The sequence below is a fragment of the Cavia porcellus genome, unplaced genomic scaffold (genome assembly GCF_034190915.1).
Source record: "Cavia porcellus strain 051 isolate PalLab524CR breed Dunkin Hartley unplaced genomic scaffold, mCavPor4.1 scaffold_18, whole genome shotgun sequence".
NCBI classification, from domain to species: Eukaryota; Metazoa; Chordata; class Mammalia; order Rodentia; family Caviidae; genus Cavia; species Cavia porcellus.
This window is the reverse complement of record NW_026947501.1, coordinates 71,990,785-72,018,179: the sequence shown is the minus strand read 5'-3', so window position 1 is coordinate 72,018,179 and position 27,395 is coordinate 71,990,785. Positions and strand designations below refer to the sequence as shown.

At 60.7% G+C, this 27,395-nt stretch overlaps 2 protein-coding genes across 15 annotated transcripts in view; both read left to right on the top strand.

The window, feature by feature from the left end:
- Rgs12 (regulator of G protein signaling 12) overlaps positions 1–17,519 on the top strand; it is a 75,188-nt gene extending 57,669 nt beyond the window's left edge. For 2 of the 8 annotated variants that reach the window (XM_063230263.1, XM_063230262.1), the window contains exons 5-18: positions 1,798–1,967; positions 2,404–2,496; positions 3,078–3,284; positions 3,982–4,161; positions 4,389–4,542; positions 5,719–5,798; positions 6,956–7,150; positions 7,467–7,540; positions 7,888–8,014; positions 9,277–9,373; positions 10,639–10,718; positions 11,070–11,223; positions 12,416–12,943; positions 17,125–17,519. In XM_063230263.1, coding sequence (XP_063086333.1) covers positions 1,798–1,967; positions 2,404–2,496; positions 3,078–3,284; positions 3,982–4,161; positions 4,389–4,542; positions 5,719–5,798; positions 6,956–7,150; positions 7,467–7,540; positions 7,888–8,014; positions 9,277–9,373; positions 10,639–10,718; positions 11,070–11,223; positions 12,416–12,943; positions 17,125–17,327 — 2,342 coding nt within the window. In that variant the 3' untranslated portion in view covers positions 17,328–17,519. Of the gene's footprint in view, positions 1–1,797; positions 1,968–2,403; positions 2,497–3,077; positions 3,285–3,981; positions 4,162–4,388; positions 4,543–5,718; positions 5,799–6,955; positions 7,151–7,466; positions 7,541–7,887; positions 8,015–9,276; positions 9,374–10,638; positions 10,719–11,069; positions 11,224–12,415; positions 12,944–17,124 lie in introns of those variants that run through there. The other 6 variants (XM_063230264.1, XM_063230270.1, XM_063230268.1 and 3 more) reach the window with 6 other exon arrangements.
- Positions 17,520–17,656: 137 nt separating this feature from the next.
- Positions 17,657–27,065, top strand: Hgfac (HGF activator). Of its 7 annotated transcripts, none has more exons than XR_001202314.3 (14): positions 17,657–19,055; positions 19,371–19,563; positions 19,731–19,827; positions 19,920–19,999; positions 20,384–20,740; positions 20,852–20,962; positions 21,049–21,223; positions 21,317–21,402; positions 21,684–21,939; positions 22,506–22,645; positions 22,721–22,861; positions 22,941–23,089; positions 25,189–25,323; positions 25,558–27,062. XR_001202314.3 is itself a non-coding variant. In XM_013157705.3 (14 exons), exons 1-14 carry the CDS (start codon positions 18,939–18,941, stop codon positions 23,885–23,887), a joined length of 1,983 nt encoding a protein of 660 aa, XP_013013159.1. In that variant the 5' UTR covers positions 17,657–18,938; the 3' UTR covers positions 23,888–23,951. The 7 variants fall into 7 exon arrangements, 6 of the variants coding, with proteins under 6 accessions (XP_013013159.1, XP_013013163.1, XP_063086341.1 ...); XM_013157705.3 differs by lacking the exons at positions 25,189–25,323; positions 25,558–27,062 and adding an exon at positions 23,705–23,951 and having other exon boundaries at positions 20,384–20,506; positions 20,609–20,740; XM_013157709.3 differs by having other exon boundaries at positions 25,189–27,065.
- The last annotated feature ends 330 nt before the right edge of the window (positions 27,066–27,395 follow it).

Genomic DNA, 27,395 nt, shown 5'->3' with positions numbered 1-27,395 from the left:
CAGCTGACTCCGGGGCAGTGAGCCTCCTGGCCTGGCTAGCGGCTGGGGCGGAGCAGTGGCTCATGAAGAACCCCACTGCCGCCGTGAGCCGGGTGCAGCTGTGGGACAGGGGATGATGGGCTGAGGCTCCGTCCCGTGGGCTCTGGGTCTGCACGGAAGTTCAGATCTGTGTCCTGTGTCCCTCGGGACATCCCTCCCTTGGGGATTTAAGGAACATTTTGGGTCCTTGTGGCAGTGCTCTGACTTTCTTTTTGCACCTAAATCGTTGGGGTGTGATGTTAAAGGGGAAGGAGTCCAGTTGGACTTTTTTGGATGCGGTCTGTTCCCACGGACCACATCTTAGCTTCATCTCCCCTCCTGGGGTGCAGCTGGCTTTGCCCAGCACCTTCCTACCCTGAGGGTGGCAGTCAGGTGGCAGCAGTGGAGGCAGCCTTGCCTGGCTGCTCCCTGCTTGTGCTTCTCCTGTCTGGTTCTGGCGGGAACTGTGAGGGGTGGGTTGAGCTTACACGTGTACTTGGGCTCTCAGTGCCCAGGCTCCAGGTTCTGGAGTGGGTCCGGTGGAGGCCAGCCCTACAGAGGGTGTGGGAGTTGGGCTCCAGTGTGCTCCCACGCGTGTGTTTTGTGCCCCCTGTGCAACAGACCTGAGGGTTTTCCCTGCGGGCCTGGGATATCGGGAGTCTTGGGAGTGGCACAGTGATGTGGCAGCAGAGTCCCTGAGTGTGGCGATGGCCCTGTGAGGTCCTTGGTCGCCAGCAACACTGGCCACCCTGGCTGCCACCTTCCCATTCTAGCGTCCCTGCAGCAAGCAAGCTTGGCGTCTCCAGGGAACCGGTCACAGGTCTCCCCCGTGTGCTCAGGAGAGTTGGTGGCCAATGCCAAGCCAACGTTAATCGTAAAAATAGCACAGACAGTGTGGTGGTTCGAGCAGAACTTGTGAGGTTTCAGAGCCGTTATGTAATGGTTTTCGAGTGTTTTGCTGGAGCATTATAAGCAGTGTGGCTCCTCTGACTTTTCCCTGATTTTTTCATCTGAATGCTGGTTGAGCTTTAAGCAGTGGCTGCCAGTCACTGCAGCATGGATCCAAGGAGTGTGGAGCCCTGCGGCCAGCTCCCTAGCGGCAGGCCCTGAGGGTGTATCCAGCACAGCTGAAGATGGCCCCAGCGGAGACAGTCAGTGTCACTGCTGCCCTGTTTCCCAAGTGCCCCTAAGTGTACGAGGGGGCAGCTCCTGTGCAGAACTGGGCAGAAGATGAGGCGCAAGACAGAGCCTGTCACCCAGAGTCCCTCCTTGCCGTGAGGACACTTCAGTGGCTGGCCTGCAGCTGGAGCCCACTAGCCAGTCCCCAGGGTCCTGGCTGGTTTCCTGTACAGAGGAAGGAGCCAGGAAAGATGAAATGGGTGTGACAACAACATCTCAGAGACTAGGACAGCAGGTGATGCGCTCGCCACTGTGTGGGTCGTCTTGCTGGGCTGCATGGTGCCAGGGTAGCACCTGCCTTGCCTTGCCAGCCGTCAGCCAGCTGGGGCTCAGGACCAGTCACCTCTTAGGACAGCCCCACCCCGGAGACATGTCTTGCAGAGCTGCAGCTGTTCTCACAGCACCTGTGCACACTGACCTGTGTCCCTTCTCAGGCCCGGCTGCCCTGGGGACCAGGACACCACCACACTGTCCCCTCAGTGGAGTGGATGACAGAGGGGACTCCCTGCCCCGTCTTCTCTGTTTAGGTTGCCTCTGGGGTGAGCAGGGGCTTCCAGGGGAGCAGGTCAGGGCTGCAGGTGCATCTGTGCTGCTCCACAGAGCTGACGGGTGCCGACCTAAAGGACTGTGTGAGCAGCAACAGCCTGAGCAGCAATGCCAGCCTCCCGAGCGTGCAAAGCTGCCGACGCCTGCGTGAGAGGAGGGTCGCCAGCTGGGCCGTGTCCTTCGAGCGCCTGCTGCAGGACCCTGTCGGCATCCGATACTTCTCTGTGAGTCGGCAGAGCTGCCTGAGGGGACCCAGCCCTGGGAGACTCGTGTTGCTCTGCAGGCCCTGCACAGCCTCAGACAGGTGTTGTCTGCTCCCTATTCCTGCTCGAGGGCCTACAGTCCGGTGGACATAGAGAGGCTGGCTTGGCCTTGCCCCTGCCCCCTCCTGTACCCTCAGGAGTCTCCTCCCTGAGGCCTCTGTGGCAGGGCGCACACAGCTCCATGTACCCGAAGCCAGATGCATGCCTGGATTAGGAAAGCCACTGGGGGTGCCAGTTCATGCTCCTTTGGGTGCTACACACTGCAGTTACCTTTCAGGGCCACAGGGATCACCAGGAGGTGCTGGGCCCAGGGTTTCTGTGGACACACGGGAAGACATCTCCATTCTTGGGGAGCCTGTGCTTAGAAGGGCCACTCACCTCGGGGTGTTTCTCCTAGGACTTCCTAAGGAAGGAGTTCAGTGAGGAAAACATTCTCTTCTGGCAGGCCTGCGAGTATTTTAATCATGTTCCTGCACATGACAAGAAAGAGGTAAGCTTCCAGCACGCGGGCAGCGGGGGGAGGCTTCCGGTGGCCAGGTTCATGCCCATGCTCAGGGGAGCAGTTGATGGAGACACATTTCCACTTGAGCTGCGAAAGGATGTTTCTTTTTCAGAGTCAAGTTTTAAATATGTGTGATATTTAGTTCTGCCTAAACATAGTGGTGTGAATGCCTGGAGCCACCCAGCTCCCAGCAGCACACGAGTCCCACTCGATGTGGTAACATTTTAAGTCGGGGACGATGGGGTTTGTAGAGGACTCAGGGAAACCTGAGGCAGAGGCCACCCTGTACACTACATGATCCCCTCCTCCACCCCGAGTAGGAGGCGCAGGTGCCCTCAGGTGGAGGACAAGCCTCTTGTCCTCTTGGGCTGTGCTTTGCCAAGAGCTCCCATGTGACTCCCTCGGGCCAGGCTGGGGTACCAGAGCCTCTCCGGGGCAGCTTTTGGAAATGAGGAGCTGTTCTGCCCAGTTTCTCACTGGCTCTGACTGATTTATGCACTTGAGCCGGAAACGTGGGTGGAGGCGGTGGGCTGGGATGTCACAGCCTGAGCAATGTGGCCGTGACACAGGTGGAAACGCACCGTGCACCTGTGTGTCCGCGTCCTAGCCTGCTCAGGCCTCTCTGCCGTCAGCTGTCCCACAGGGCCAGGGAGATTTTCAGTAAGTTCCTGTGCAGCAAAGCTACAACGCCCGTCAACATTGACAGTCAGGCCCAGCTGGCAGACGACATCCTCAACGCGCCGCACCCGGACATGTTCAAGGAACAGCAGCTCCAGGTGACGTGCAGCCATGCAGCCCCCCACCCCTGGAGTCTGAGGGAGACGACATTTAGTGGGGACACAGCCAGGATGAGCTCATCATGAGTGAAGCAGCTTCTGTTCCACTGACCCCTGCGTGATGCCACGCCCACACAGTAGCACGCTTCCTGTTGTGGTACCTGCTGATCAGGCAGCAGTGGGGAGAGAACCAGGCTCCGGGCCTGAAGTCTGGCACCTCCTGCGTGTGGACTACCCTCACGCCATCCTGAAGTTAAAAAGCTCTGAGTGCTGCGGCAGGCTGGGGCCGTCTGCATGCTTGCAGATTAGAACACTGTAGGAGGATGTGGAATCAGACCCACTTCATCCAGAGCGTGTGCTCTCTGGCCCTCTCAGCGCAGAGAGGAAGGGGTCATCACAGGCTGTCCCTCTAGAGGCTGGCAGTCCACAGTCGAGTCTGCTTGCGCCGTGAGCTTTACAGAAATCTCCAGAATCATTCATTTCACATATGGTAAAAGGAGGACTGCTTGGTCAGAGAGGGAAGGAAGTCTAAAGGCGAGTGGCAGGGCAGTGCAGAGCCCTACAGTGCTGCGGGTGGTGGCGGAAGCAGTGCCTTTCCAGAGCCAGGCCCGTGGGCATTGGTGACCCTGCACTATCTGGACCCTGAAGGCCGCCGTCCCTGTGCCCCTGTAACCAGCTTGTTCTGCTTGCTCCCCAGATTTTCAACCTGATGAAGTTTGATAGCTACACGCGCTTTCTGAAGTCACAGCTGTACCAGGAGTGCATCCTGGCCGAGGTGGAGGGCCGTGCCCTCCCAGATGCCCAGCAGGTGCCCAGCAGCCCGGCCTCTAAGCACAGCATTGGCTCTGACCACTCCAGCACGTCCACGCCCAAGAAGGTTTGGACCAGGGTCGGGAGGGCACTGGGCTGGCTGTGGTCCCTAGAGCCTTCTCCTTGGTGACAGTGTGAGGCTGTGCCCTGCAGGCCATGGTGCATGCCATGTCCTTGACCGGCTGAGGGTCCTAGGAGCCCTCGCACAGGCACGCACTGGGCGCGCAGGGGCTGCGTGTGTCTGGTGCCAGGCCGGCTTCTCACTGCCTTCATGGGGCTTCTGCCTGCTGACAGCTGAGTGGGAAATCAAAGTCGGGAAGATCCCTGAATGAAGACGCAGGGGACGAGGACAGTGAGAAGAAGCGCAAAGGGGCCTTCTTCTCCTGGTCAAGGAGCAGGAGTACGGGGCGGTCCCAGAAGAAGAAGGAGCCCGGAGACCATGGCCAAGGTGCATGTGTGGGGTGGGCCAGGGCGGGCCTGGCCACCATGGCAACAGGGGGACCACCCGTGTGACCCTCTCTTGGCTCTCATCTGTGCACCTGCAGCTGCCTGCACCACCTGTAGTGCGGGAGTTTTCCACTGCGATTTCTGTCATGAATCTGGACGCCCTCACCCGTGGTGCTGTCTGTGATGGGTGACAGAGGGAGACAGTCATGTGTGGCCCATGTCCTGTGGACTGTTGCTGCCATGCTTTTGTCTCTGATGCCCCAGTCAGGGACCCATGGAGCTGGTGCTGAAGACCTAGGAGGGCGGGGGCATTTTCTCCCCTAGGATCTCCCTGAAGGGATTGGTTTGGAGGTCCGAGGTCTGGCCTGAAGTTGGCTTGGCACGCATATTGGGTCATGACCCCCACCAAGTGAGGCTGAGGCATGTTCCAGCACACTCTGGCTGCAGGTGGGGGTAGAGGGACACCTCAGCAGGAGGTCCCCGGGGACAGAGCCTGTGCCCATCCAGTCCTGTACCTAATGGTCGCAGAGCTGTCTGAAAGGACATTTAGCATCCTAATGGCTGAATTTCTGATTCAGCCTGGGATCCTGCCTGAATGGAGCCTGGGGATATCTTCGTTGGAATGGACCAGCAGTTTGGGGAGTCCCTCTGTCCTGTCCTCCAGCCTTGACAACCCCAGCTGGTACCATGGCCTGGCCCAGAGTTGGGCTGTTTGAAAGACTGTCCATGTCCAGTTTGTTGCTGCTTAGGCAGCCCAGGTGCATAGTAGGGTGGCTTAGCACCCGGCCTGTCATTGCCTCCTGCAGGGGAAGAGGCTGGGGATGTTCGACTGGAAAGAAGCCATAGCCGGCAGGGGCCGCTCCTGTCCACAGGACAGGCCTTGATGCCGCACTTATATAAAAGTGGCAGGTGGCGTGGCAGGAAGGCAGGCCCTCCGTGCACATGCCCACGCTGCTGGCTGTGGACAGCTGCTGGAGCCAGGCAAGGCGGAGCCCTGGGCCTCGGCCTCTGGGATTAGAAAAATGCATTTGACTCCATCTGTGCTGCTGGTCCCCAGTCCTCTTCTGCCCCTCCTGTGTGCGTGGCTAGGCTGCAGGGCTGCAGGTGGGAGGCGGGTGTTTAGTGAGCATAAGTGGCTGTGACTTCCATTTATCTAAACCTGTCTCTCCCCACAAAGACACCCTTCCCACCAATGGAGGTTTGTGCCGCCGCCGAGAGTCCCAGGGCTCCGTGTCCTCTGCAGGGAGCCTGGACCTGGTGAGTCATCACCCCTTCCCATCCCCAAGGCCTCGGCCTGTCTCACTGCACAGTGCTGCAGCAGCACGGTGCGGGTGGCTTAGCCTTGGGATCTCAGGTGGTGCGGGCAGCTCCAATGTGAAGGTGCAGCTCAAGGACCTGCCTCTTTGTCTTCAGTCCTTTGGTCCTGACTCGGTTATTTTAAACCCCACTGAGAGCAAAAGAAATGCTTGGAAGCTGGGTGCTTGTTACACTGTCACCACCCGATTGTGTTTGGACTCAACCATCCCGGGATCAGTGCCCACTGGGGGTCTCCCTGGGAGCTGGCACCCCCAACCCACAGCCGCACCCACCTGCTCGGAGCTCTCCCAGCCCTGCTCATACATGCTGGAGCTGGTAGGTGCCCCACACGAGCTTAGGTCTGCTGGCGTCTGGTCAGTTTGGGAAACGCTCACGCTGCCTGGTACCACAGCCCAATGGAAGTGGGCAAGGAGTGTTTAGCCTTACCCTGAGCCTGGCAATCTCTGGCCGCAGCTGGCCACTGGGCCACCATCCTGTCTTTCCTTGGTGGGCTGTGGCTGAGCCAGGTGTCTGCATCCTCCACGCCCTCCCAGTCCTGTGCCTGTGGTAGACTTGGGGACCAAAAGTCAGCAGGGCACAGAAACCCCTGGTGGCCTGGCCTGGCTACTGGCACAGCCCCATTGGTCCAAGTGCCAGCACAAGGACAGAGCCCAGCCCTTGCAGAGCTGCAGGTGTGTAGGGCAGGAAGTAGCTGGGGCCGTCACCACCCTGAAATTATGACCCTAAATTATGCTTAGGTGAAATGAGGGGACCTGATGCCCTCACATGCGGACCCAGGGAGACAGCAGGCCTGGCATGGTGCATATTCTCATGGTGGGGGGCTCCCACATGGGCCCTCTGCCTGCAGGATGGCTGCCCTGCTCCCTGAGTGTCCTGCTTCCTGAGTGCCCTGCAGCGCCCACCCCCTTTTGGTGAGGACAGAGACTCAGGGCCTTGGCCAGCTCTCTGAGCAGAGAGTACTGTGTCTCTGGGCTGGAGCCGAACTCGTGTGGAGCTGCAGGGACACAGGAGGGTGTCGTGAGGAGCACGGCTGGCTGCATCTGTCCAGGGTGTCCACACCCTGTGACATCGAGACTGCCTGTGTGCTTGGCCCACAGCCAGAGGCCTGCAGGACCCTGGTGCCAGAAAAGGACAAGGCTGTGAAGCACTGCTGCATCTACCTCCCAGATGGGGCAACCTGTGTGGTGGCTGTCAAGTCCGGCTTCTCCATTAAAGAGATCTTGGCTGGCCTCTGCGAGCGGCACGGCATCAATGGGGCTGCTGTGGACCTCTTCCTGGTGGGCGGGGACAAGGTACTGAGCCCACACGGACCTGCGGCCCTGTCCCCACCTGGCATCCCTCCCTGCCTCCTTCGTGCCCTTGAGGTGTGGTGCTGCCCTTCTGATGTGCACCAGGGAGTGGGACGTGGAGTGGGTCTTGGATCAGGGTGTCTTGCTGAGTGCGGGTGGAGCTGGCCCTGGGCTGGTGCCTGGAGACTCACGGTGGTCTTCTGCATGGCTGTTTTTGAAGCTGCTGTTTTGTTCTGCATAGCTGTGTGGCTGCTGCACATTTTTCTGCACCCCAGGGTCCCACGTGTTCCCCACTAACTACCGTCTCTTTGTTCCAAAGCCTCTGGTGCTGCATCAGGATAGCAGCATCCTGGCATCACGGGACCTGCGTCTGGAAAAGCGCACGCTCTTTCGGTGAGAACAGCACACACGCAGCGCACCATTGTCCTCTGCTCCTACCCAGGGACGAGGGTTGCCAGTGACTCCCAGGTACCTGGCAGAGTGGGTGGGAATGGCAGGTAAGGGGCACCCCTCCTTCCTGCCCCAGGGCAGCTACCTGGAGGAGAGTGGGGGACACTCGGCTGTGGCCAGGCTGCCTACAGGTCCACATCTCCGGCTCCGTCCAGCTCTGAACGCCAGCTAGCCTGAGGGAGGTGTGCAGGCCAGAGGCAGGGCTGGGCCGTGCATGCTGCTGTGCCGTCTCCGTTCTGGGCCTCCGGACCCACAGATGCGAGAGTCTCTGAATGTGTTCGTGCCTCCAGACTGGACCTTGTTCCGATTAACCGCTCCGTGGGACTCAAGGCCAAGCCCACCAAGCCTGTCACCGAGGTGCTGCGGCCAGTGGTGGCCAAGTATGGCCTGGACCTGGGCAGCCTGCTGGTGAGGCTGGTGAGTGGCAGCCCGCTGGCGTGCATGTAGCTGTGTCCCCTGGGGCTGGGTACCTGCACCCTACCCGTTTCTGAGTGGACAGAATGACTATCGGTTTGTACCTTGGTTGTTCTGAAAAGGATTCACAGTGGCCAGGGGGGTTTGCCCTAGAGAACCCAAACGAGCAGTAGCCAGCCAGCCCCGAGACCCACACTGTCGTGTGTGACAGGAAGCGGTGCCACGGCCCCCCACCTGGCTATAGTCAGCCTCCCCGGCTCCCTGCCCCTTGCACACAGGGCTGCTCCCTTGTGACGGGAACAAGGGGGCGAGGCCGACACTGGTCTGGAGGGAGCAGGCACCTACCCAGCCTGCCCCTGGGCACAGATGCTGGCAGCCGAGGCCAGTGTGGACTCATGCGCCATGGTTTGGAGCACAGCGTCTTTGCCTTTATCAGAGCTGTGGGTCCAAGTACTTTTAGGGTTCTCATTTTCCCTGGTACTGGCCTCATGTCACCTGGGAACTTTGACATGAACGAGAGGAATGTTTCTCCTCTGCTCAGTTATTCACAGACACCTGCTCCCAGGGTCACCAGAAGCCACCTCTGCCACTGGTTCCACCCAAGTCCAGAAATCTTCAGGGTGGACCTAGACCTGGTCTGCACTCAGATGAGAACCTAAGCAATCTCTTGACACCCATCCCTCAGTTTCCCTGTTTGTAAAGTGAAATGTAGAAGGGCTGGCCAGGGTTCAGGGTTCACTGGCCAGTGAGGGTAGGAAGGCCCTGCCCTTCCGAGGGGACCTGAAGGCCCGGAGGCAGCCGACACTGGTCCTTGCCTGCGGCCCTCCCCAGCAGCTGTCTGCCTGGTGGTCTACTCCCCATAGGGACCCGAGTTTGAAATGCCATCCTGCACACTGGGGCGTCTCTCTGATGAGTGGCTGTTGTCACAGCCAGTGAGGTTCTGCAGAGGATGAGAGCGTGGGTCCACTTGCCCTGGTGGGCACCTTGCTGCCCACCTTGGCTCAGCGTCTCAGGGATGCCGTGAGGTCATTGGCATGGTTAGCCACACAGACCTGCACTCACACCTGAGTGTGGTGTGTTACCTGAGTGCACACAAGCCACAAGCCACACAAGCGGCCTGGGGGTCTCCAGCCAGCCAGGGGCACCCACCCTGACCCCCTAAGCCACCCTCTCAAGTTTCCCCAGCTAAGCATTCCTGACCCCAGGTTCCATCATCCAGAACATTCCCATCTGGCAGTGTCCTCAGCATATTGTCTCTGCCTTAGAGTGGAGAGAAGGAGCCCCTGGACCTTGGTGCCCCAATATCAAGCCTGGATGGACAGCGGGTCGTCCTGGAGGAGAGGGATCCAGCCAGAGGCAGAGGTGAGTGATGGCATGTCACCAGTCCCCCGCCCTGACTTGCTGCTCTGGTGTGGGGTGGTGTTGTCCCGTCCAACTCTGTGAGTGTCTGTGGGTGGCCTGGCCTGGCCTGGAGGAGCCTGAGTCCTCGGCTGTAGGAAGGTCATAATCTCTGCCTGCTCACCTGGATGCCTGGGCTTTGGGGAGCTTCAGTTGGACAGTGCTAGGAGCACGCCTTCCGGGGGTCTGAGTCAGTACAGGACAAGAGCCCTGCTGGTCCTTCAGCCGCCCCTTGGCCTGGACTCATCCCCTGGGGGAAATAGCCCAGGCTGTGAGGACAGTGGTGGGCATAGGCTGCCCAGCGGTAGCTGGGGCCAGGCTGAGTGTGGCCTGCTGTGCTGGTGACTCTGGTGGCTCATTTCCCACCTGTCGCATTGCTGTGACTGCCCTGTCCTTGGATGCCTGGATCCCTGCTCAACCCCATGCTTCCCCAGTGCTTTGGGAGCCTGTGCTCCTCTTTAGGGGCTGCTGCCATGGGTGACCCCAGCATGGCCCAGGGGACTGCCCAGGTGGAGGGCCTGCAGGGCAAGGCTGGTTTGGGGGAGCAGGTCACTGTGTCCACAGCTGCTCCAGGCATCCTTGGCTGCCCTTTGCTGTCAAGAGCTAAGCCTAGGGAGGCTTGAGGGCCCCACTCACGGTGAGCCACTCGGGCCCCGTCCTAGTGACTTGGTAGAAGTGGGTGCTGTGCTCTAGCTCACTTGCCCTGCCCTGTGTTGTGCCTGTGCCCTGGCCCTAGTGACCTGGGTAACTGCTGCATGTGTAGCCCCATGGGCTGCCAACCCTGCCAGAGTTCCCAAAGCTCCTTCAAGGCCCAGCAGGCAATGCCCGCGCAGGAGTCTGTGCTGTGCAGGGGGCTGTTGGGGCTGGGGAGGTGCCTGTTGGACTTGGTGCCATGAGGCCAGCCTGCTGTGGGCCGAGGTGAAGCTGGGCTCTGCAGAGCCTTTTGCATCCTGCGAACAGGCAGGCCACATAGCCGCTGAGATGAGTTCTATCACCGTTGGCCCAGAATGCACCCAGTTAACCTTACAGAGAGGCGCATGACCCTGTGCCCTCGGCTGGCAGGCAGTAGGAAGGGCCCTGTGAGGAGTCTCAGGTGCTGGCTAGTGCACGCACCTGCCAGGGTGGGTGGTACCAGTGGCTCCCTGCAGCTCTGCCCTCAGAGATGGGAGGGACAATTACTTTGAACTGTGAGATAGCCATGGGGTCCTAGCTCACCCTGTTGTGCTTAGCACCCACAGATAAGCAGAAGGGTGCCCTGGCCAAGCCCAGCGCCGCTGCCAGCTCCCGGCCCAGAGACCGCTCAGCTACGGTAATCCCCACTCCCCTGTCCCTGCCCCTCTAGTCTGACACGCCCCTCCCTGGGTGGGCTGGGCCCCTCAGGAGCCTGCTTGTCTCCCCCACAGGCTCTTACTTGGGGCCAGGGGCCTGCCCCTTTGTGCCCTGAGCCGCACGGGCTGTGTGTGTTCACCAAGCGTGTGGTCCTGGGGTGGCTGGGCCACTGGCACTGTGCTGTCATTATCCTCGTGTCTGGTCCTCTCAGTGCGTGTGAATCCCATGCCTGTCTCTCTGCGTCTCGCGGGGCCTTTGTGTCTGTGGCTGTGCATTGTGTGCTGCCGCGTGTGGAAATGTGAGTAGAACTGTGGCTTTCCTTCCAATGCAGGGAGAGGAAAGGACACTAGGCAAGTCTAATTCTATTAAAATAAAAGGAGAAAATGGAAAAAATGCTAGGGATCCCCGGCTTTCAAAGAGAGAAGAATCTATTGCAAAGATTGGGAAAAAAAAATATCAGAAAATTAATTTGGATGAAGCAGAGGGTATGTGTACTTTTTAAAACTTCCACATTTTTCAATAAATGCACTACCGGTTTCCACTCTGCCCTTTCCACAGCTGACAGCTGTGACCCCTGCCACCCTGAGGCTCTGGTGTAACTTTGCCAAACCCTGTTCGGGCCCTGACCGGGTCTCCTCAGGGAGCTGGAACCCCCGGGACCTGCAGCCCAGCCTCACTCAGCCTGTGCCCACTCACAGCCCAGCCCCAACCTAAACTGGGTCCAGTGAAGGAAGGGGTCAGTGGTCAGCGTCAGGGTACCACATTGCAGGGGCCCCACCAGGTAGAGGAAGAGGGAAGCGGGGTCCCAGGCTGACAGGGCTGTGGGTGTGCTGACCTCTGCTGGTCATTGGTGGCCATGGGGGGCCAAGAAAGGTTTGACCACTGCCCCAGGGCCCCCAGGAGAGCTGCAGGGTGCCAGAGACTGAGTGGAGGAGGAGTCCTTTGTGGGATCTTTTCCTTGCAAGAGCTTGTAATGGAGGAAGGGAGTCGGCACGGGCTACTGTTGCTCCCTGTGGCTGAACCCTGTGGTTTAGGGAGCCCTGGCCAGACTGTGCCCAGAAGTGTTTCCCAGGTGATTAGAAGTGGGGGCTTCAGGCTCTTCCTGGTTTAACTTTGTCAGAGAGCATAACATAAATAGTAGAGAAGCTCTGCTTGGGAACTGGTGCTCAAATGCAGGGCTCGAGGTGGATTACCGTAGCTTGAGCTGTGCTGCAGGGCCAGGGATGAAGCTGGGCTGCACCAGGCCCTAGGACCAACCAGGCAGGTGGCTGTGACCCCAGGCCGATGTCAGGGCTGTGGCTCTGGTGCCCTTGTCTGGCCATCCCTTCTACCTGGTCCTCAGAGGGCATCTGCACTCAGGTGTGAAGGGACCTCGTGGTCACAGAACTCCTAGGCCCAGCAGCATCTGCTGGGTACCACACACACATCACCTGTGGGCGGGGGGCTGCCGGCTTCCAGATCTGGACATTGCAGGGGTGGCGCTGAGGGCGGGGAGGAGCCAGTGGTTCCTGAATAAGGACAGTTGTTTAAGGATGGGGCTGGAGGATGGGATTGCGAAGCCAGGCTGGGCCATGTGGTCTGTAGCTGTAACTCAGCACAGCGACACCCAGGCAGGTGCTTCTGGGGCAAGTGCCTGCTGTGACTCTAAACTGTGGTCATTGTGGCTTTTCTTTATAGAGTTTTTTGAGCTCATTTCCAAAGCTCAGAGCAACAGAGCAGATGACCAGCGTGGGCTGCTAACGAAAGAAGATCTGGTATTGCCTGAGTTTCTCCGCCTACCTCCTGGCTCCACGAAACTCCCCCTCTGCACCCTAGCTGCGGGCAAAGGCTTTAGTAAGAGACCTGAAACGACAGGCCACAGCAGGGAGAAGGCATCACTTCCTAGCGACAGCCCGGCCACCAGCCCCGGCTCCACCCAAAGCACCAGCTCAGCCCAGAGCCCTGGCTCGGCCCAGAGCCCTGGCTCAGCGCACAGCCCTTCTGGGCCTCGTGGGGCCAGCCCACTTGGGCAGAAGGTGCAGGAGGGCCCTACCCAGGTCTGGAGGAGGAGGCAGTCTCAGGAAGTCGAAGACGGGGGCATCCAGACAGAGGACGAGTCCAGGGCTGACCTGACCCTGGTGGGGGAGGGGGACATCAGCAGCCCCAACAGCACGTTGCTGCCGCCGCCCCCGAGTCCCCAGGATGCACCGGGACCTCTGAGACCAGGTACCTCCCAGTTCTGACCTGCATCCCTGGCCCTGTCCTGCCCACTGCCCTCAGTGTGGTGCTCGGTGTTCAGGGAGGAAGCAGCCATGGTAGTTGGCCCTGTCTTGTACCTTCCCACTGATGACGCCCTACAGGGACTCTGCCTCCTCTTCAGTGAGTACTGGCCACGGCGCCTTCCCTGGAAGAAGGTGCTCGGGTGGCAACTGGGGTTCCCCCAGGCAGAGAGACCCTGCAGGTAGTGGCTCCTGCAGAGCTGCCCAGGACCTGGGAGGTGGGCTTTGGGGGCACCCTGAGTATGGCCAGAATTTCCGAAAGTGTGGTTATTACTTCTTAAAACTGCATAGCTGGCATCTTTAGTGTTTTAGTCTCAAGATGGCAAAAACATAGTATTTGTCTTGAGCAAGTAAGCTCAGCCCCTGCGGCCTGCGGAGGGCCGTCCCCATGTGCCCACTACATACTGGGCACGTGGCAAACACCACCACCACCATGGTGCCCGCTGCCATTAGCATACCTAGGGTTGTGTGTGCAGCCATGACATTCAGGGTGTGGCGGTGATGGCATGTCCAGGCAGCCACGCTCCTGGCAGCCCCGCTGGAGGGTAAGGCCCTTCACACCCGTGCAAGTGGGAGCATCTGGGGCCCTAGTGCTGACTGGTGGCTGCAGGGCTGCACCCTTGGCACAGGCTTCCCAGAGCACATGGAGGGGAGTGACAGCAGAGGTCCCCTCCACCTCCGGGTCAAGTGGCCCAGGACGCCCCAGGACTGGGTCTCGTGGGGCCTTGGCAGGCCGGGGAGGCCATGCCCGATGCATGTTCCCTGTAGCTGTGCACAGCGGACGCTTGGCAGCGTGCAGCGGCTCTGAGGCCCGGCCCCCCGCTGTGCCTGTGCCATGTGGACGCCGCGAGTGGCTTCCGTCTGTGTCCTCGCCTGTTCTCCCAGCAGTAATAAACTCTCACCTCTCACTGAGCCGCTGCACACTCTTTTCTTCTTCATCTAAAAATGTGTTTCTGCTTTGGAAACCACGGCTGACTGTCTGGACCCTAGAGGAAGTAGTATGTGTATGCTGTGAGGCCAGTAGGTGGGTTTATCTTGGGACAGTGGCTTTGAAACACATGCCATTCTTACGCCACATTCTCACACCCTCACCTGTGTGCCAGAGGCGGCTGGGTGACGGGGAGGGAGCGGACATCCTGTCCCTGTCTCTCACTGTCCCAGCCCCCAGAGCAGTCGGAACACGGCTTGGGCCAGGTACCGAGGCCCTGGTATGAGAGGTGGCAGAGCCTATGGCCACTGCCAGTTTCCTCGGCACCCCCAGAGCCTTGTCTCAGCTACAGGGAGTGAGCAGACCAAGCGGCTATCGGCAGGAGCCAGCGTGGCAGCTGAGGGGGAGGTGGTACCGCCCTTGGTCCTGGGGCTCCATTTTGAAGGAGGTAGGGTACAAGGGGCAAGCTTTGCTGTCACTCCTCAGCCTGTGCCCGGTGTCCCAGGACAGCCACGCACAAGTGACCGGAGACGCTGGCCCCTCTTTCAGTTCCCTCTTGGCACCCCAGGGAGTGCTTGAGAATCTGGCTCTTGAGGGGCTCCTGTGTGCTGGAGGGTCCCTTACTGCAGGTGCCAGCCATGTGGGCTGTCGGGCTGTTTGTCTGGCCATCTGATCTTCCGTCTGTCTGTGAGCACCCTTGCTGTGCCCCTGGTGGCAGCAATTCTCCTAAAGCACTGACCCTGGGGTTTAAAAGGTGGACCCTCACCCTGCCAGCTGCCCTGACATGGTGGCCTCCACTGCCCTGTCATCCTGGGAGAGAAACGCCATGGAGGTGTGGCTAGGTCCCCAGGTAGCCTCGCCATGGCCTCGGGCCAGGCCACTTATGAGAGAGCTGGCTGGTTGGAGGACAAGAGTCCCCCAGAGGCCTGGGCACTGGCACGTCTCCCTGTCAACCAGAGGCCACCAAATGACACACTGAGGCCGAGCTGCACCATGAAAGCCAGCAGAGCCCTTCCCAGGAGCCCAGGGCCTTAGGGGGCCGTGTGCCATGTGCGTCACCTTGTAGGGAAAAGCAAAAGCCTCTGTATGTCCTGCAGCTGGGCAGATGGACCTCAGTCCTGCCTCTCCCTCCTGTGTCCCACAGTGTGACCTGCACCCAGCCCCCAGTCCTTCAGGCAGCCACAGCCCCTCCCCCTGCCTGCCAGTATGCCGTCTGCCTCCCTGGTGCCCATCCTGGGTTATAGCACCCCCATGGGCTGTGCGAGGACCTTTGACCCAGTCCTGTCCTTCCTCAGCGGGCCCTGCAGGAAGGCCGCCGTGACCTCAGGACACCCAGCAGGGGACCCGGGCAGCCAGGGACTGGACAGCAGGGGAACCCAGGAAGTCGGGGTAGTGGGACCCCTGCCTGCATACCCAGCTCCTAGTCGTCCCCAGTGCTTGCTAGCTCCAAGTGTCCAGCTCTCCTGTCTCCTCCGAGGACAAGGCAGAGCCAGGCTATGCACGTGATGAGCACAGGGCTGAGTTCAGGAGGAGGCCATGTCCCTGTGAGGGCGGGGCAGGGGGATGGGCAGCAGGGCTGGACCCCAAGGACAGCTGTGCCCTGCTAGGGTCCCCATGAGCCCAGGGCCTTGACTGTGAGGGAGTGTGGGTGTGCAGGTGAGCTGAGGCTGTGCTGACCCAGTTCCGGCCTGAAACAGATCTTCTGGGAGACAGTACAGAGCCTGACGGGTGCTTGGTGGGTGGGAGGACCAGCGGAAATTGCCATAGAGGGCCAGGCAGGAGCAGGGGCATAGGGTTGGGGCTGGCATGTTGAGTCATGCCTCCACCCTGTACTTGGTGCTGGTTGAGCCCTGCTTCCACTCCCCGGTCATCTCCAGGCCCCTGACACATAGGACAGGTAGGGACAAGACTAGATCCCAGGAGGCCCTGGAAATGTTTGTTGAATGACTAGTCAACAAACAGTGACTAGTCCAGCTGGGAGGAGCTTCTGTCTAGAAGCTGTGGTGGAGGAGGCCTCACCCCTCAGCAGGATCTGCACCCTTCCTCAAGGCCTCGTGGAAGCCCGTTCTGGAGGCTTGAGGCTGGGACATGGGATGCATGAGTTGGGAGCTTGAGGACTGTGTGGGGAGCAGGGTCTTCCCTGTACCTGGCAAGCCTCTCTGTTACAGCTAGGGAAACTGAGGCCAAAAAGTGGAATGGGACCCCCCCACACACCGTATCCCTGTTCCTGGACCTGTTTCCTGTGGGTCCTGCTGGGCTGAGCCCATCTCCTGTGGCGCCAAGGAGACTGATGGTCCCTGACCCTCACTCCACAAGAGGGGACACAGATGGCCCAGCAGGGGACTTCCAGGGCCCCACCCCATCATGCAGGTCACCCCACCAGCCCTGGCTGGACAGGTCTTCCCTCCAGGGGTCCAGACACGACCGCTGGGTGAGGTGGGCAGAGGATGGGCAGTGTGGGCCACTAGGCACTCCAGGGAAGGGTTCGGCACAGGAGGGATGGTGACACGGGGCAGTAGGCAGGTGTGGGGGTGCCCAGGCTCTATGAGGGCAAGACAACCCCAGGCAGCCAGGTGGGGGGAGGGCAGAGTGGGCAGCACTGGGTAGGGCCACTGACAGCTCCCAGGAGCAGTTAGAGTCACACTGGGGGTCAAGGAGGGTGAGATGTGTCCCTAGCTGCAGCGGGGTGCTGAATGGGGAAGTGGGGCAGAAGGGGTCCTGGGGACTGCTTTACTGCAGCACTTCCACCCTCTATGTTGAGCCAAAGCCCTCTATGGTGACCACTGCACCCCAGCTCTGAACCCTTGGCCACAGGTACCCCAGATGCCCCTGGGCAGAGTGGCCTTGCCAAGAGATCCCCAAGACCAGGAAGTGCTGGGATTAGAGAGGCTTGAGACAGGTGTGGGACTGTGGCCCAGGCCTGCATGGGGACCCCTGGCCCCCTTGCCAGGACAGCCTCACCCCTGTTGGTCTCAGCCTCACCACCTGGTGCCCTGTAGGCACAGCTTGTGTGTGTGTGTGTGTGTGTGTGTGTGTGTGTGTGTGTGTGTGTGTGTGTGAAGCTGCCAGTGCATGGCTTCTCTGGCCAAGTGTCTGCGGCCTGGGGCCTGGGAACCTCGGATACAGTCGGGGTTCCAGAGCTGAGTGCTGGACATCAGGGCTGGGCCAGCAGGTGACAGCCTTTCTCCTCCCTGTGATAGGAGGCAGGGCCCGTGGCAGCCAAGGCCTCCCAGTCAACAGGATCTTCGACGTGGACCTTGCTGCTGGCATGGCGCCCAGGGTATGGCCAGGCCCCAGGAGGGCAAGGCCAATGAGGCCCCCAGCATCAGACTGCCCTGGCCAGAGCCCCAGCCCTGGGGAGCCCAAGGCCAAGCTGAGCACCCACCATGCCACGTTCGTCTGAAACTGCCTTCCCTGGCCTGGCCTGCACCTTGGCCTGCACCCTGGTGGGCTCATCTGTGCATCAGTGTGTGGAGTGTGCCCCTGGGGCCTTCAGGGGACACAGAGAGGACAAGTGGTGGCCTTGGCCCCTGCCAGCCCCACACTGCCTCTGGTACCCAGATGCCACCCAATAAAGTTTTCACAGACACCTAAATGGGCCTCATGCTGAGAGCTGTGACACACGGGAGGTCTCCCCAGGAAGGGCTGAGGTCAGCTGTGGTGCCTAGGGCCAGGGCTCCGCCAAGCCTGCCTGGTCTCCCCCTGTGCCATCATCATGCATGGGCTGCCTGCTATTCCTCTGTGGGACCCTGGTGCAGGTGGGCAGGCCGAGAGCTATCCACAGCTGGGCACCGGGGCCCTCCCTGGCACTGCCCACCTCCCTGGCATGTGGGAACCTTCTGGTCACTGTGCTCTTGCCCTCTTCCCTTGACTTCATTGGGGTTCCCTTCCCTTGACCTTGGGTTCTCAGGGTATTCCCAAGGGTGACTTGGGCAAGCCTGGCTGGAGGAGACCTTTGTGGCAGAGAAGGCCTATGGATGTGCGCCAGGCCTGGGCAGAGGCTGATGGGCACAATAGGGAAGACTCCGTGGGCAGGAGCCTTCAGAGGGCACCATTGGCCCAGTCACCAGACGTGGGCCTGGCACTGAGCAGCCAGTCCTGAGGCCAGCAAAGCCACCAGATGCTTGCACTCTGGGCAGGGGAGACACCAAGATGGCAGACAGGAGCCCAGACCATTGTGCACTGAACTCTCACCAAGCACACAACAGCCCCAGCACTGTTGCGCCCCCAGCACCCATGGTGCCCTCCAGCACCCACTGTGCTGAGGTGCTTGCCGAGGGTCTGCACAGAGGAAAGTGGAGGCCCAGGGTGGGGGTTTGGGTACCCCGCAGGGTGACTCCATGATGAGCTGATGTCCTGCCACAGTGGGGCAGAGTCCTCCCCTGCAGTGCCATGGGGCTGTGGACTCAGTATGGGGGTCCTGCAGCCTCTTGGGATTCTCAGGGCATTTCCAAGACAGCTGCGCCCCAGCCCCAAGGCACAGTGGGGTTTGCTCTGCCGCCGAGTCTCTGGCATGTCCCCCAACTGTTGATGCCAAAAGGTGAGGAGGGGTGGGAGAAGATGGCCAGGACACCCCGAAGAAAGATGGGACAGGCAGGCCACAGAGGGTCCATCCTGGGTGGCGCCAGTGCACGGCCACCCTCGCCATGCCCAGCTTGCGGCAAGGTCCCAGCTCCAAGTGTGTGGGAATAGAGATTCATGGACCGACCTGCTGGGCCTGTGGCCAGACAGGGATGGTGCTAGGCAGGGACCCGGGCCTCAGCTGTTTACCTTGGCCTGGGAAACGCTCCCAGCAGAGGCCTGAGACAGCATCCAGGCCAGGCCAGCATGGAACCACTGCCCTGGGCAGGCAGGGTGTGTGGGCAGTGGCGAGGAGGTGGGGGCATGGGCCTCCTCCAGGGCCTCAAGGGCTGCTGGGTTAATCATTGTCCCTTGTGTGGCCTTGACCCTTCTTCGCTGGCTGCCCTGCCTCCTGTTCCTGCTGTCCTGGGAGCCCACACTGGCCGGAGGAGCAATGGGGTGCTGGGCCCAGGTCCCTGGCCCCTACCCCTCACCAGGGCTCTGGCTTCTCTGGCCCCTCCTGTTGCTTCTGCTTCTGCTTCCTTGGGAGACCTGGCCCCAGGCTGCCAAGGTGAGATTGACCTCCACGCAGGCTGCCCATGTTGGCTCTTGGGGGGCCAGGGGCAGGGCCCCCAACACGGTGACATGGGGGAGAGGGGCACAAGATTGACCTGGCTTGGCCCCTGCTGGGAGCTATGGGTTCCCATGCACTTTCACCCACTCCAGAACTGCCCCAGGGTCCAGCCACCCTGAGCCACCTCAGGCGGAGGCCAGGGCCCCGCAGAGGCCTTGGGACCTCCAGCTCCTGGACCCCTGTGCAGAACTCAGGGCCAAGTCTGTGGGCCCCCTCCTGAGCGGGTCCCTCTGCTACCGCTTTGGCTCCTAGAACTACACAGAGCCCCCGGCACCTAATGCCACAGCCACCCTGGGAGCCCTCTTGATTCCTGTGACCTCAGCGACACCCAAGACCCCAGCAAGGGGTGCTGTAGAGGCAGAGGTAGAAGCAGAGGGACCCCGAGGTGGGGAGCACCCCAACCCAGATGGGGTGACTCCCTTCAGCAGCGTCCTCAGGGGGCAAGGTGGGTAGGGGTTCGGGCATGCCATGTACACCCAGTAGGCTGCCAGGGGAGTGTGGCGATGAGGTGGGCTACACAGTGGGGGGCAGGGAGCCTGGTGGGGCAGAGTGGGGGGTAGGGGTGCCTGTGGAGTGTGAGTCCCCAGACCCTGCTGCGCCCTCCTTTGGCAGTGCTCACAGAGACTGGGCAGCCCTGCAGGTTCCCGTTCCGCTACGGCGGCCGCATGCTGCACACTTGCACCTTGGAGGGCAGTGCCCGCAGGAAGTGGTGAGTTGTGTGGGCACCCTAGCAGGTGAACAGAGCATCTGGGGCACTCTGGGGCCACGGCTAGGACACCTGTCACCCCACATCGCCCCTAGGTGTGCGACAACTCACAACTATGACCGGGACAGGGCCTGGGGCTACTGTGTGGAGACCACCCTGCCTCTGCAGGGAACAGGTGGGTTCGGGTTGGGGCACCCTGAACTCCAGGCTTGAAGGGGCAGGATGGGACATCAGGCTCAGAGCACTGAGTAGGTGAGACCATGGGAAGACAGTGCTGGCCTGGTCTGGGAGTCCCACCTGGAGTGACGGGGCCAAGTCATCCTGCAGCTGGCAGCCAAGAGACCTGTCCTTTCCAGGCCTTGTGGTGGCCTTGTGGTGGCCACAGCTGTCAGCAGGGCCACAGTGCCCTCTGGTGGGGTGGCCCAGCCCTGTGGCCACAGAGGCCATTCTGGGACAGGCCAGGGTGGGGCCGCAGGACACACGGAGGCGGCTCAGGGGTGCAAGTCCCCATGGAGGGCCCTGGGAACCCTGAAGACTACCACCCCACTCCTGCCCCTAGCTGTCCCAGACCCCTGTGCCTCCGGCCCCTGCCTCAATGGTGGCACCTGCTCCAGCGCCCAGGATTCCACTTCCTACCACTGTACCTGCTCCCCCGCCTTCACAGGCAGGGACTGTGGCACCGGTGAGGGGCACAGGAGGACAGCAGCTGGGCGGGGAGGTGCTGCCCTGTGTGGGCGGGCATGGGGGCAGGGCCCAGGGATGGGGCTCACTGCACGACTCCCAGAGAAGTGCTTTGACGAGACCCGCCATGAGTACCTGGAGCCGGGCGACCGCTGGGCCCGTGTGCAGCAGGGCCACGTGGAGCAGTGTCACTGCGTGGGGGGCCAGGTGCAGTGCGAACACGCCCATCACACAGGTACACAGTGCCTTGCCAGCCTGGGGTGCCTGGGCAGTGATGGGTGTCCTGGGCCCCTGGCGGGTCAGAGAGGGTCTCCGAGGCCCAGGCCTAGCTGCTGAGCCTCCCCAGCATGCCTGAACAGCCTGTGCCTGAACGGGGGCACTTGCCACCTCATCACGGCCACTGGGACCAGTGTCTGTGCCTGCCCGCTGGGCTACGCCGGGAGGCTCTGCAATATCGGTGAGTCCCACACACAGGACCCGCAGCCGCGGTGGTGCGATGGAGGGTGGGCCGGCGGTCAGGCTTGCGCCTGCTTTGTCTCCCAGTGCCCTCCCAGCGCTGCTTCGTGGGGAATGGCACCGACTACCGAGGAGTGGCTAGCACAGCAGCCTCGGGCCTGGGCTGCCTGGCCTGGAACTCCGACCTGCTCTACCAGGAGCTGCATGTGGACTCAGTGGACGCCGCCGCCCTACTGGGTTTGGGCCCTCACACTTTCTGCCGGTCAGCAGCCGTGGGCTCGCCTGGGGCCAGACTCCCCTGTCCATGCAAAGGCCACCCTGAGGCTGCGCTGACATCCCCTCCTTGTCCCTCCAGGAACCCAGACAAGGATGAGAGGCCTTGGTGCTACGTGGTGAAGGACCAGGCACTCTCCTGGGAGTACTGCCGCCTGGCAGCCTGTGGTGAGGGCCCGGGACCCAGCCAGGCAGGGATGGGAAGGACGAGGCTGGGCACCCCCCAGGGACCCCAGGGCCCTCTGCAGCTCTCAGCCCATCTCTCCACATAGGCCACTCTGGCCTTCCCTGAGCCTTGTAGCAGCGTTCCCCACCCACCTACAGAAAGGGAAACTGAGGCTCAAAGTGAGCTACATACAGGCGTGGGGCCAGGCCTGAGAGAGGACGGAGGGTCCAGATGGAGCTCATCCTGGGGACCCAGGCAGTGACCCAGGAACCTCTGCCCTCAGAATCCCTGACCAGAGTCCATCTGCCATCCCCTGAGATCCTGGCTGTGATACCCACGGCCACCCTGGCCCCGAGCCCGACCTGTGGCCGGAGGCACAAGAAAAGGACATTCCTGCGGCCACGCATTGTGGGTGGCTCATCCTCGATGCCCGGCTCCCACCCCTGGCTGGCTGCCATCTACATCGGGGACAGCTTCTGTGCCGGCAGCCTCATCCACACCTGCTGGGTGGTGTCTGCTGCCCACTGCTTTGCCAACAGGTGAACAGCGGGGCAAGCCCCACCTCATGGGCTTCCTGTCACCCCTTGGCCACCCCTTGGGACTCTGAGGCAGGTGGTCTGGGGAGACACTGCCCCAGCCAGAGCCTCAGTGCACAGTGACAACATGTGTGGGAGCCCCCACCCATCACTGTGCAGTCCAGGAGACTGAGGTACAGCCCACTCAGCAGGCCCCTGGTCTTTGGGGTTGAGGCCCCCCGACCTCCAGCCAGAGCCACAACCCTGAGACTCAGACCAACTGGGTGAGTGGACAGCCACTCCTCTCAGCTGGCGCTGTGGTTAGGGAGGGGCTCTGGCCAGCAAGGGACCACCTGGAAGTTGCTCCCCATTCTCCATCCTCAGCTCCCCATCTGTCCCTGCTGTGTTCAGGTCCTGCCCTGCAGAGGGAAACTGAGGCACACATGGGGCAGAGGAGCTGCCCAGGGGCCAGCTCTGTGCCTTGTGGAGTGAGACACTGCTCAGGGCTGGGCACGCTGGTACTGGGAAGGCTGGCTCAGGACCCAAGGAGAGGGCTGGGTCCCCGTGCTCCCACCAGCTCCATTGTGCAGCCCCCCCAGGGACAGTGTCTCCGTGGTGCTGGGCCAGCACTTCTTCAACAGCACGACAGATGTGACGCAGACCTTCACCATCGAGAAGTACATTCCCTACCCTCTCTACTCCGTGTTCAACCCCGGGAACCATGACCTGGGTGAGTCGGGGCTATGGGCTCAGCCGGGATCCAGCTGGCTGCTGTGGCCCCGTCTGACCTGTGACCCTGCCCCAGTCCTGATCCGGCTGAAGAAGAAGGGTGACCGCTGTGCCGTGCGCTCCCAGTTTGTGCAGCCCATCTGCCTGCCTGAGCCTGGCAGCTCCTTCCCCGCAGGGCACAAATGCCAGATCTCAGGCTGGGGCCACATGGACGAGCGTGAGTGGGGCTGGGTTGTGGCACAGTGGGGTGGAACCCGCTGCCATGAGCTCCGCGCCTAACAGAGCCCTGTCCCCAGAGGTGAGTGGCTACGCCAGCTCCCTGCGGGAGGCACTGGTCCCCATCGTGGCCGACCACAAGTGCAGCAGCCCTGAGGTGTATGGTGCCGACATCAGCCCCAACATGCTCTGCGCTGGCTACTTCGACTGCAAGTCTGATGCCTGCCAGGTGGGGGCCAGACCTGCCTGCAGGGGGTGTGGGTGTCTCCCACAGCCTGCACAGGCACCCAGAGGGGAGGCTGAGGCCTGGGCCTGGATTCCTCTCAGTCAGTCTGTCTGTCAATCGATGAGTCAGTCCTAGGCCTGCTTATCACAGGACAACGGGGGGGGGGGTGCTGCACACCCCCACTTTAGAGGTGGGAAACTGAGTCTGGAGAGGTGGACTCTGTCTTCCAGGGTAGCATAGCTCAGAAGGGGTAACTCAAACAGTCAGGGTGGGCCATGTGAGGGGATGTGTGCTGTGGCCAGGGAGAGGCAGGGGCTTCTTGGCAGTAAGAGGGCAAGGCAGGAGGTGGCCCAGCCCCTGCTGTGATGCAGCGTGGCCACGTGGGCCCTGTGGGCCACACTGGTGGCTGGAGAAGGGCCAGCCGAGGTGTGCTTACCACCATGAGGTGAGAGCTGGGTGGGGTCCATCGGCGGAGCGGGGGTCAGAGGTGCTGGACACTGGCAGGCCAGTGGAACTGTCCTGCACTGCCCACAAATCAGCCTGAGAGTCCCCTGTCCGCGAGGCTGGGAGCACAGCTAGGTTGGGGTCAGGCGGCCCTGAGCCCTGTCTCTGCCCCAGGGGGACTCAGGTGGGCCCCTGGCCTGCGAGAGGAACGGGGTGGCCTACCTATATGGCATCATCAGCTGGGGCGACGGCTGTGGGCGGCTCAACAAGCCGGGAGTCTACACCCGTGTGGCCAACTACGTGAACTGGATCAGTGACCGGATACGGCCCGCCAAGCGGCCTTTGCCCCCCTCATAGCCCTGGACCCCTTCTCACCTTTGCCTGCTGTGGGGACAATAAAGATGGTTCCAAGGCCCGGCCACACTGCTGTCTCCTGCCTCCCAGGCCACCACGGCCTGGGTGCCTCCATTACATGGGGACCAGCCCCAAGGCCCGGGGCATAGGCAGATGATGGGGACCAGGCGCCTCCAAGGCCACCCAGGCAGGTAGGGCAAGGTCCACACCCAGGGCTGTTCCAGGGCACAACAGACTCAGTCCAGACCCCCTGGCCTAGTTATGTGAAAAATATTAGCCCAGGAGAGGATGGGACATCTGGGCACTGCTCTGGGTCACGTGGCATCACGGTGGCTGCTTGGCTCAGTGGGGACTTTTGAGGGGCTGGGGAATGGGGCTATGTGGAGGTGTGGCCATGCGGACCTCGGGGAGGGGTGGCTGATGGCACTGAGCTTAGGACCTTCCCTGGACAGAGCCTCCACTCTCCCCTCCCAGTCTTGCCTGCCGGGGCCCACCCCACCCCAGGCTGCTCTGAGCTGTGTTTGAAACCCCCACCCCTGCCCCCAGCCTTCACCCCTCTGTTTCCCACGAAGCCACCTAGGTGCTGGCTCAGTGTTCCCTGTGCCCAGGTGCTGGGCTCCTCCTGCTCTGTGACCCGCTGCCGGCCCACCAGGGTTCTCTGAGCCCCACTCTACCAGGCATGCAGACCCTGGCAGACATCTGTGCTCCTGGTCCCTTCTGGGTGGGAGGGCTCAGGGCTGGCTTGCGTGGGTGGGTGTGACAGCTGCCTTCTCGCAAACACAGTGCCCAGTGTCACCTGCTGACCTGTGGAGTGACTGCAGCTGGCCTCAGGGAAGGGTGGGCAGGGTACAGGACAGAGGCCACCCTGGGCCAGGTGACCACTGTTAGGTTCTGAGACACCCTGACTGTAGCCCGCTGAGTTGCAGCCTGGGTGGCCCCTGGAGGATTATGTCCTCCCCCCCCCTGCCCCCAGCACACTGAATTTCTACCTCTGCGGCTGTGTTGCCCCCGCCTGAAGCCAGGAGGCACCACTGCTGCTGACCAAGCCGGGGTCTGGGCTGTCCCCACATCCTTGTCCCCACCCCTTTTTGAATATGCTTCCCTGGTTGCCCCTGCCATCTGGCCAGCCTGTGGGCTCCTGGTGGATATGTGCTTTTTTGTTTTCTTGTCTTTCTTGATTGATTTGTGTTTTGTTTGGGATTTTGTGCTGTGCTTTTGAGATTGCTCAGAACCTCTTCCTGTGTTTGGATGGCTGTTGTGAAGGCTCCTGTGACACACTCAGACTGTCCTTTCTGCCATCACAGCTCCCTGGGTCATCCGCAAGCCGTAGCAAGAGCAGCTTTTGAGTAGTTTGGCTGAGTTCCCCGAGGGGTCACCTGGCCCGTGACTACCTCACAGAAACATGCTGGCACTCATCTGGGCACCACTTAAATGGTCAGGTACTTTATTTCTTTTTGACCTGCTTATATGAAGTTATACTTTTATGAGCTTGTGAAATTGTTCAGGTTTATTAGAATAATGTTGTTTATGGTTATCTCAGTTCATTTTCTGTTATGATAACAAGTTACCTGGAGTCAGATAATTTATAAGAAGTAGAGGTTACGGCCGTTAATTATGGTCTGTCAACCTGACTGGATTAAATGCACCTTGGGGCTGGTGGCACACACCCGCAGGTGTGTTTGGTGCTTGTGGAGGCCCGGCCTTGGCATCTGCGTTTGGACCCAGCCTTACCTGTCTGGCCTGTTCTGCTCTGCTCACCGGCCCCTGTGAATCAACGTCTTGCTCCGCCCAGCTCTTCCGCTGGGATGCCCTGCCTTGGAACAACTGACCATGGACTGAGCCCTGAAACGGTGACTGGAATTACCCCTCCTTTCCTCTCAACTGAGGGTCTTGAATCTTGTGTCCCAGCCACAGGTCATGGCTGACAGATCTGTTCAGCTTTTGGGTCTGGGGTCCATGCACCAGTGCCAGCACCTTCTTGTACCACATCATTACCTGGGGCAAGGCCCCACAGGAGATGGGGCCAGCTGTCCACATGGACCTCTCCTCTCCTTCTAAAGCCACTAGTGCCAACCTGGGCCCCCCATGACCTCGCCTGAACCCCACTACCTCCCAGAGGCCCCATCTCCAGACACATTAACTTATGAATTCCTGGCCCATGATGCTTGAGGGACACATCTGCCTGTGGCAGTGGCCTTAGTCTGGGTTTGCTGGTCACTGGGGTGGCTTTCAGTCCTGCACATGACCTGAGACAAACCAGCCTACGGTGAGAAGAAGAGAATTTGTGTGCCTGGTTTTAGGTGTCATGGCCCGTGATCAGTTGACTGTTTGCTTCGGGCTCATGGTCACAGAAGTAGGAGGAGGGGCTACATGGCCAGGAAGTGAGAGAAGCAGGAGACTGAGGCAGGAAGGTGGCAAATTCTAGCCCAGCCTGGCCAATTGAGTAAATTAATGAGAATTTGTCTAAAAATAAAACTGAAACGTTCTAGGCGTGTAGTCACTGCAGAGGCCCCGAGTACAGTCTCCAATGCTTTGGAGAGACAGTATCTCAGGGTGTTGAGGTCCTGTTGTCCTTGCAGCCATGCCCCAAGGGCTCAGGGCCTCCTGCCGAGGCCACCTCCTCACAATATAGCACGAGGGACTGGCACCCATGCCCTCAGCAGGCTCCCGTCACATCTCCAAGGCGATGGGAGGCCGGGCGTCCTGGCCACGGTGTGCGGTTGTCTCTGGCCGCCTGCAGGAGCCTCTTTGCTGTGCTGTGGAGAGGCGAGCTCAGCCATCCCTGCCCCTGCTGAGGACATTGGTCCTGTCAGGTGGGGACTGCACCCTGACTCACGCTCCCTCCATAACTCGAGGTCACTCCTTGTCCCACCCTGAGGCAGGTGGGAAGAGTTTGGATGGGGATGGCCCAGGGATTTGGTGGCTGGATGCACGAGTGGTAGCCATCACTTCTGTCCTAACCAAGGGCATGCTGGGAGTATGAATGGGCCATGGGCAGCCATGGATGTTTCTGAGCCACCTGCTGATGCCAAGCCAGCAGCCCACCTGCTCTGGTCCTCCCCTGGGTGTGTAAAACTGGTCATTTTGAAAAAGCCAGGGGTGGGGGGCAGGGGTTTAGCTCAGCAGTGTAAGTGCCTGCGTGGTAAACACGAGGTCAAGTTCAATCCCTGGCACCAAAAAAAAAAAAAAAAAAAAAAAAAAAAGAAGAAGAAGAAAAAAAAGAAAAAGCCAGGTATGGTGCCCAGGAGGCTGGGGCAGGAGGATTGCTGTGAATTCCAAGCCAACCTGCACTACCTAGTGAGACTATGTCTTGAAAACCAAATACTAGAAAATGAGACCATCATGCTTTCACTCACTTGGAGCTCATGGCAGCAGCTTCAGGCTGGAGGAGGGAGCTGGGAAAAGCCCTCTGACAATGACAGGGCAGTGCCGTCTGGTGGAAGTCCCTGGCTCAGAGCAGGGACTGGCCTGGTGTCCTGTGGCTGCGGGGTCCTGTGGAAGTGCCGTCTGC

Bases quoted from the DNA above. Each gene is read 5' to 3' on its own strand.
- Hgfac (XM_013157694.3), top strand. From the start codon at position 18,939: ATGGGGTGCTGGGCCCAGGTCCCTGGCCCCTACCCCTCACCAGGGCTC. The intron at 19,056-19,370 runs GTGAGATTGACC...TTTGGCTCCTAG, and splicing joins CCTGGCCCCAGGCTGCCAAG to AACTACACAGAGCCCCCGGC. The intron at 21,403-21,683 runs GTGAGGGCCCGG...CTCTGCCCTCAG, and splicing joins CTGCCGCCTGGCAGCCTGTG to AATCCCTGACCAGAGTCCAT.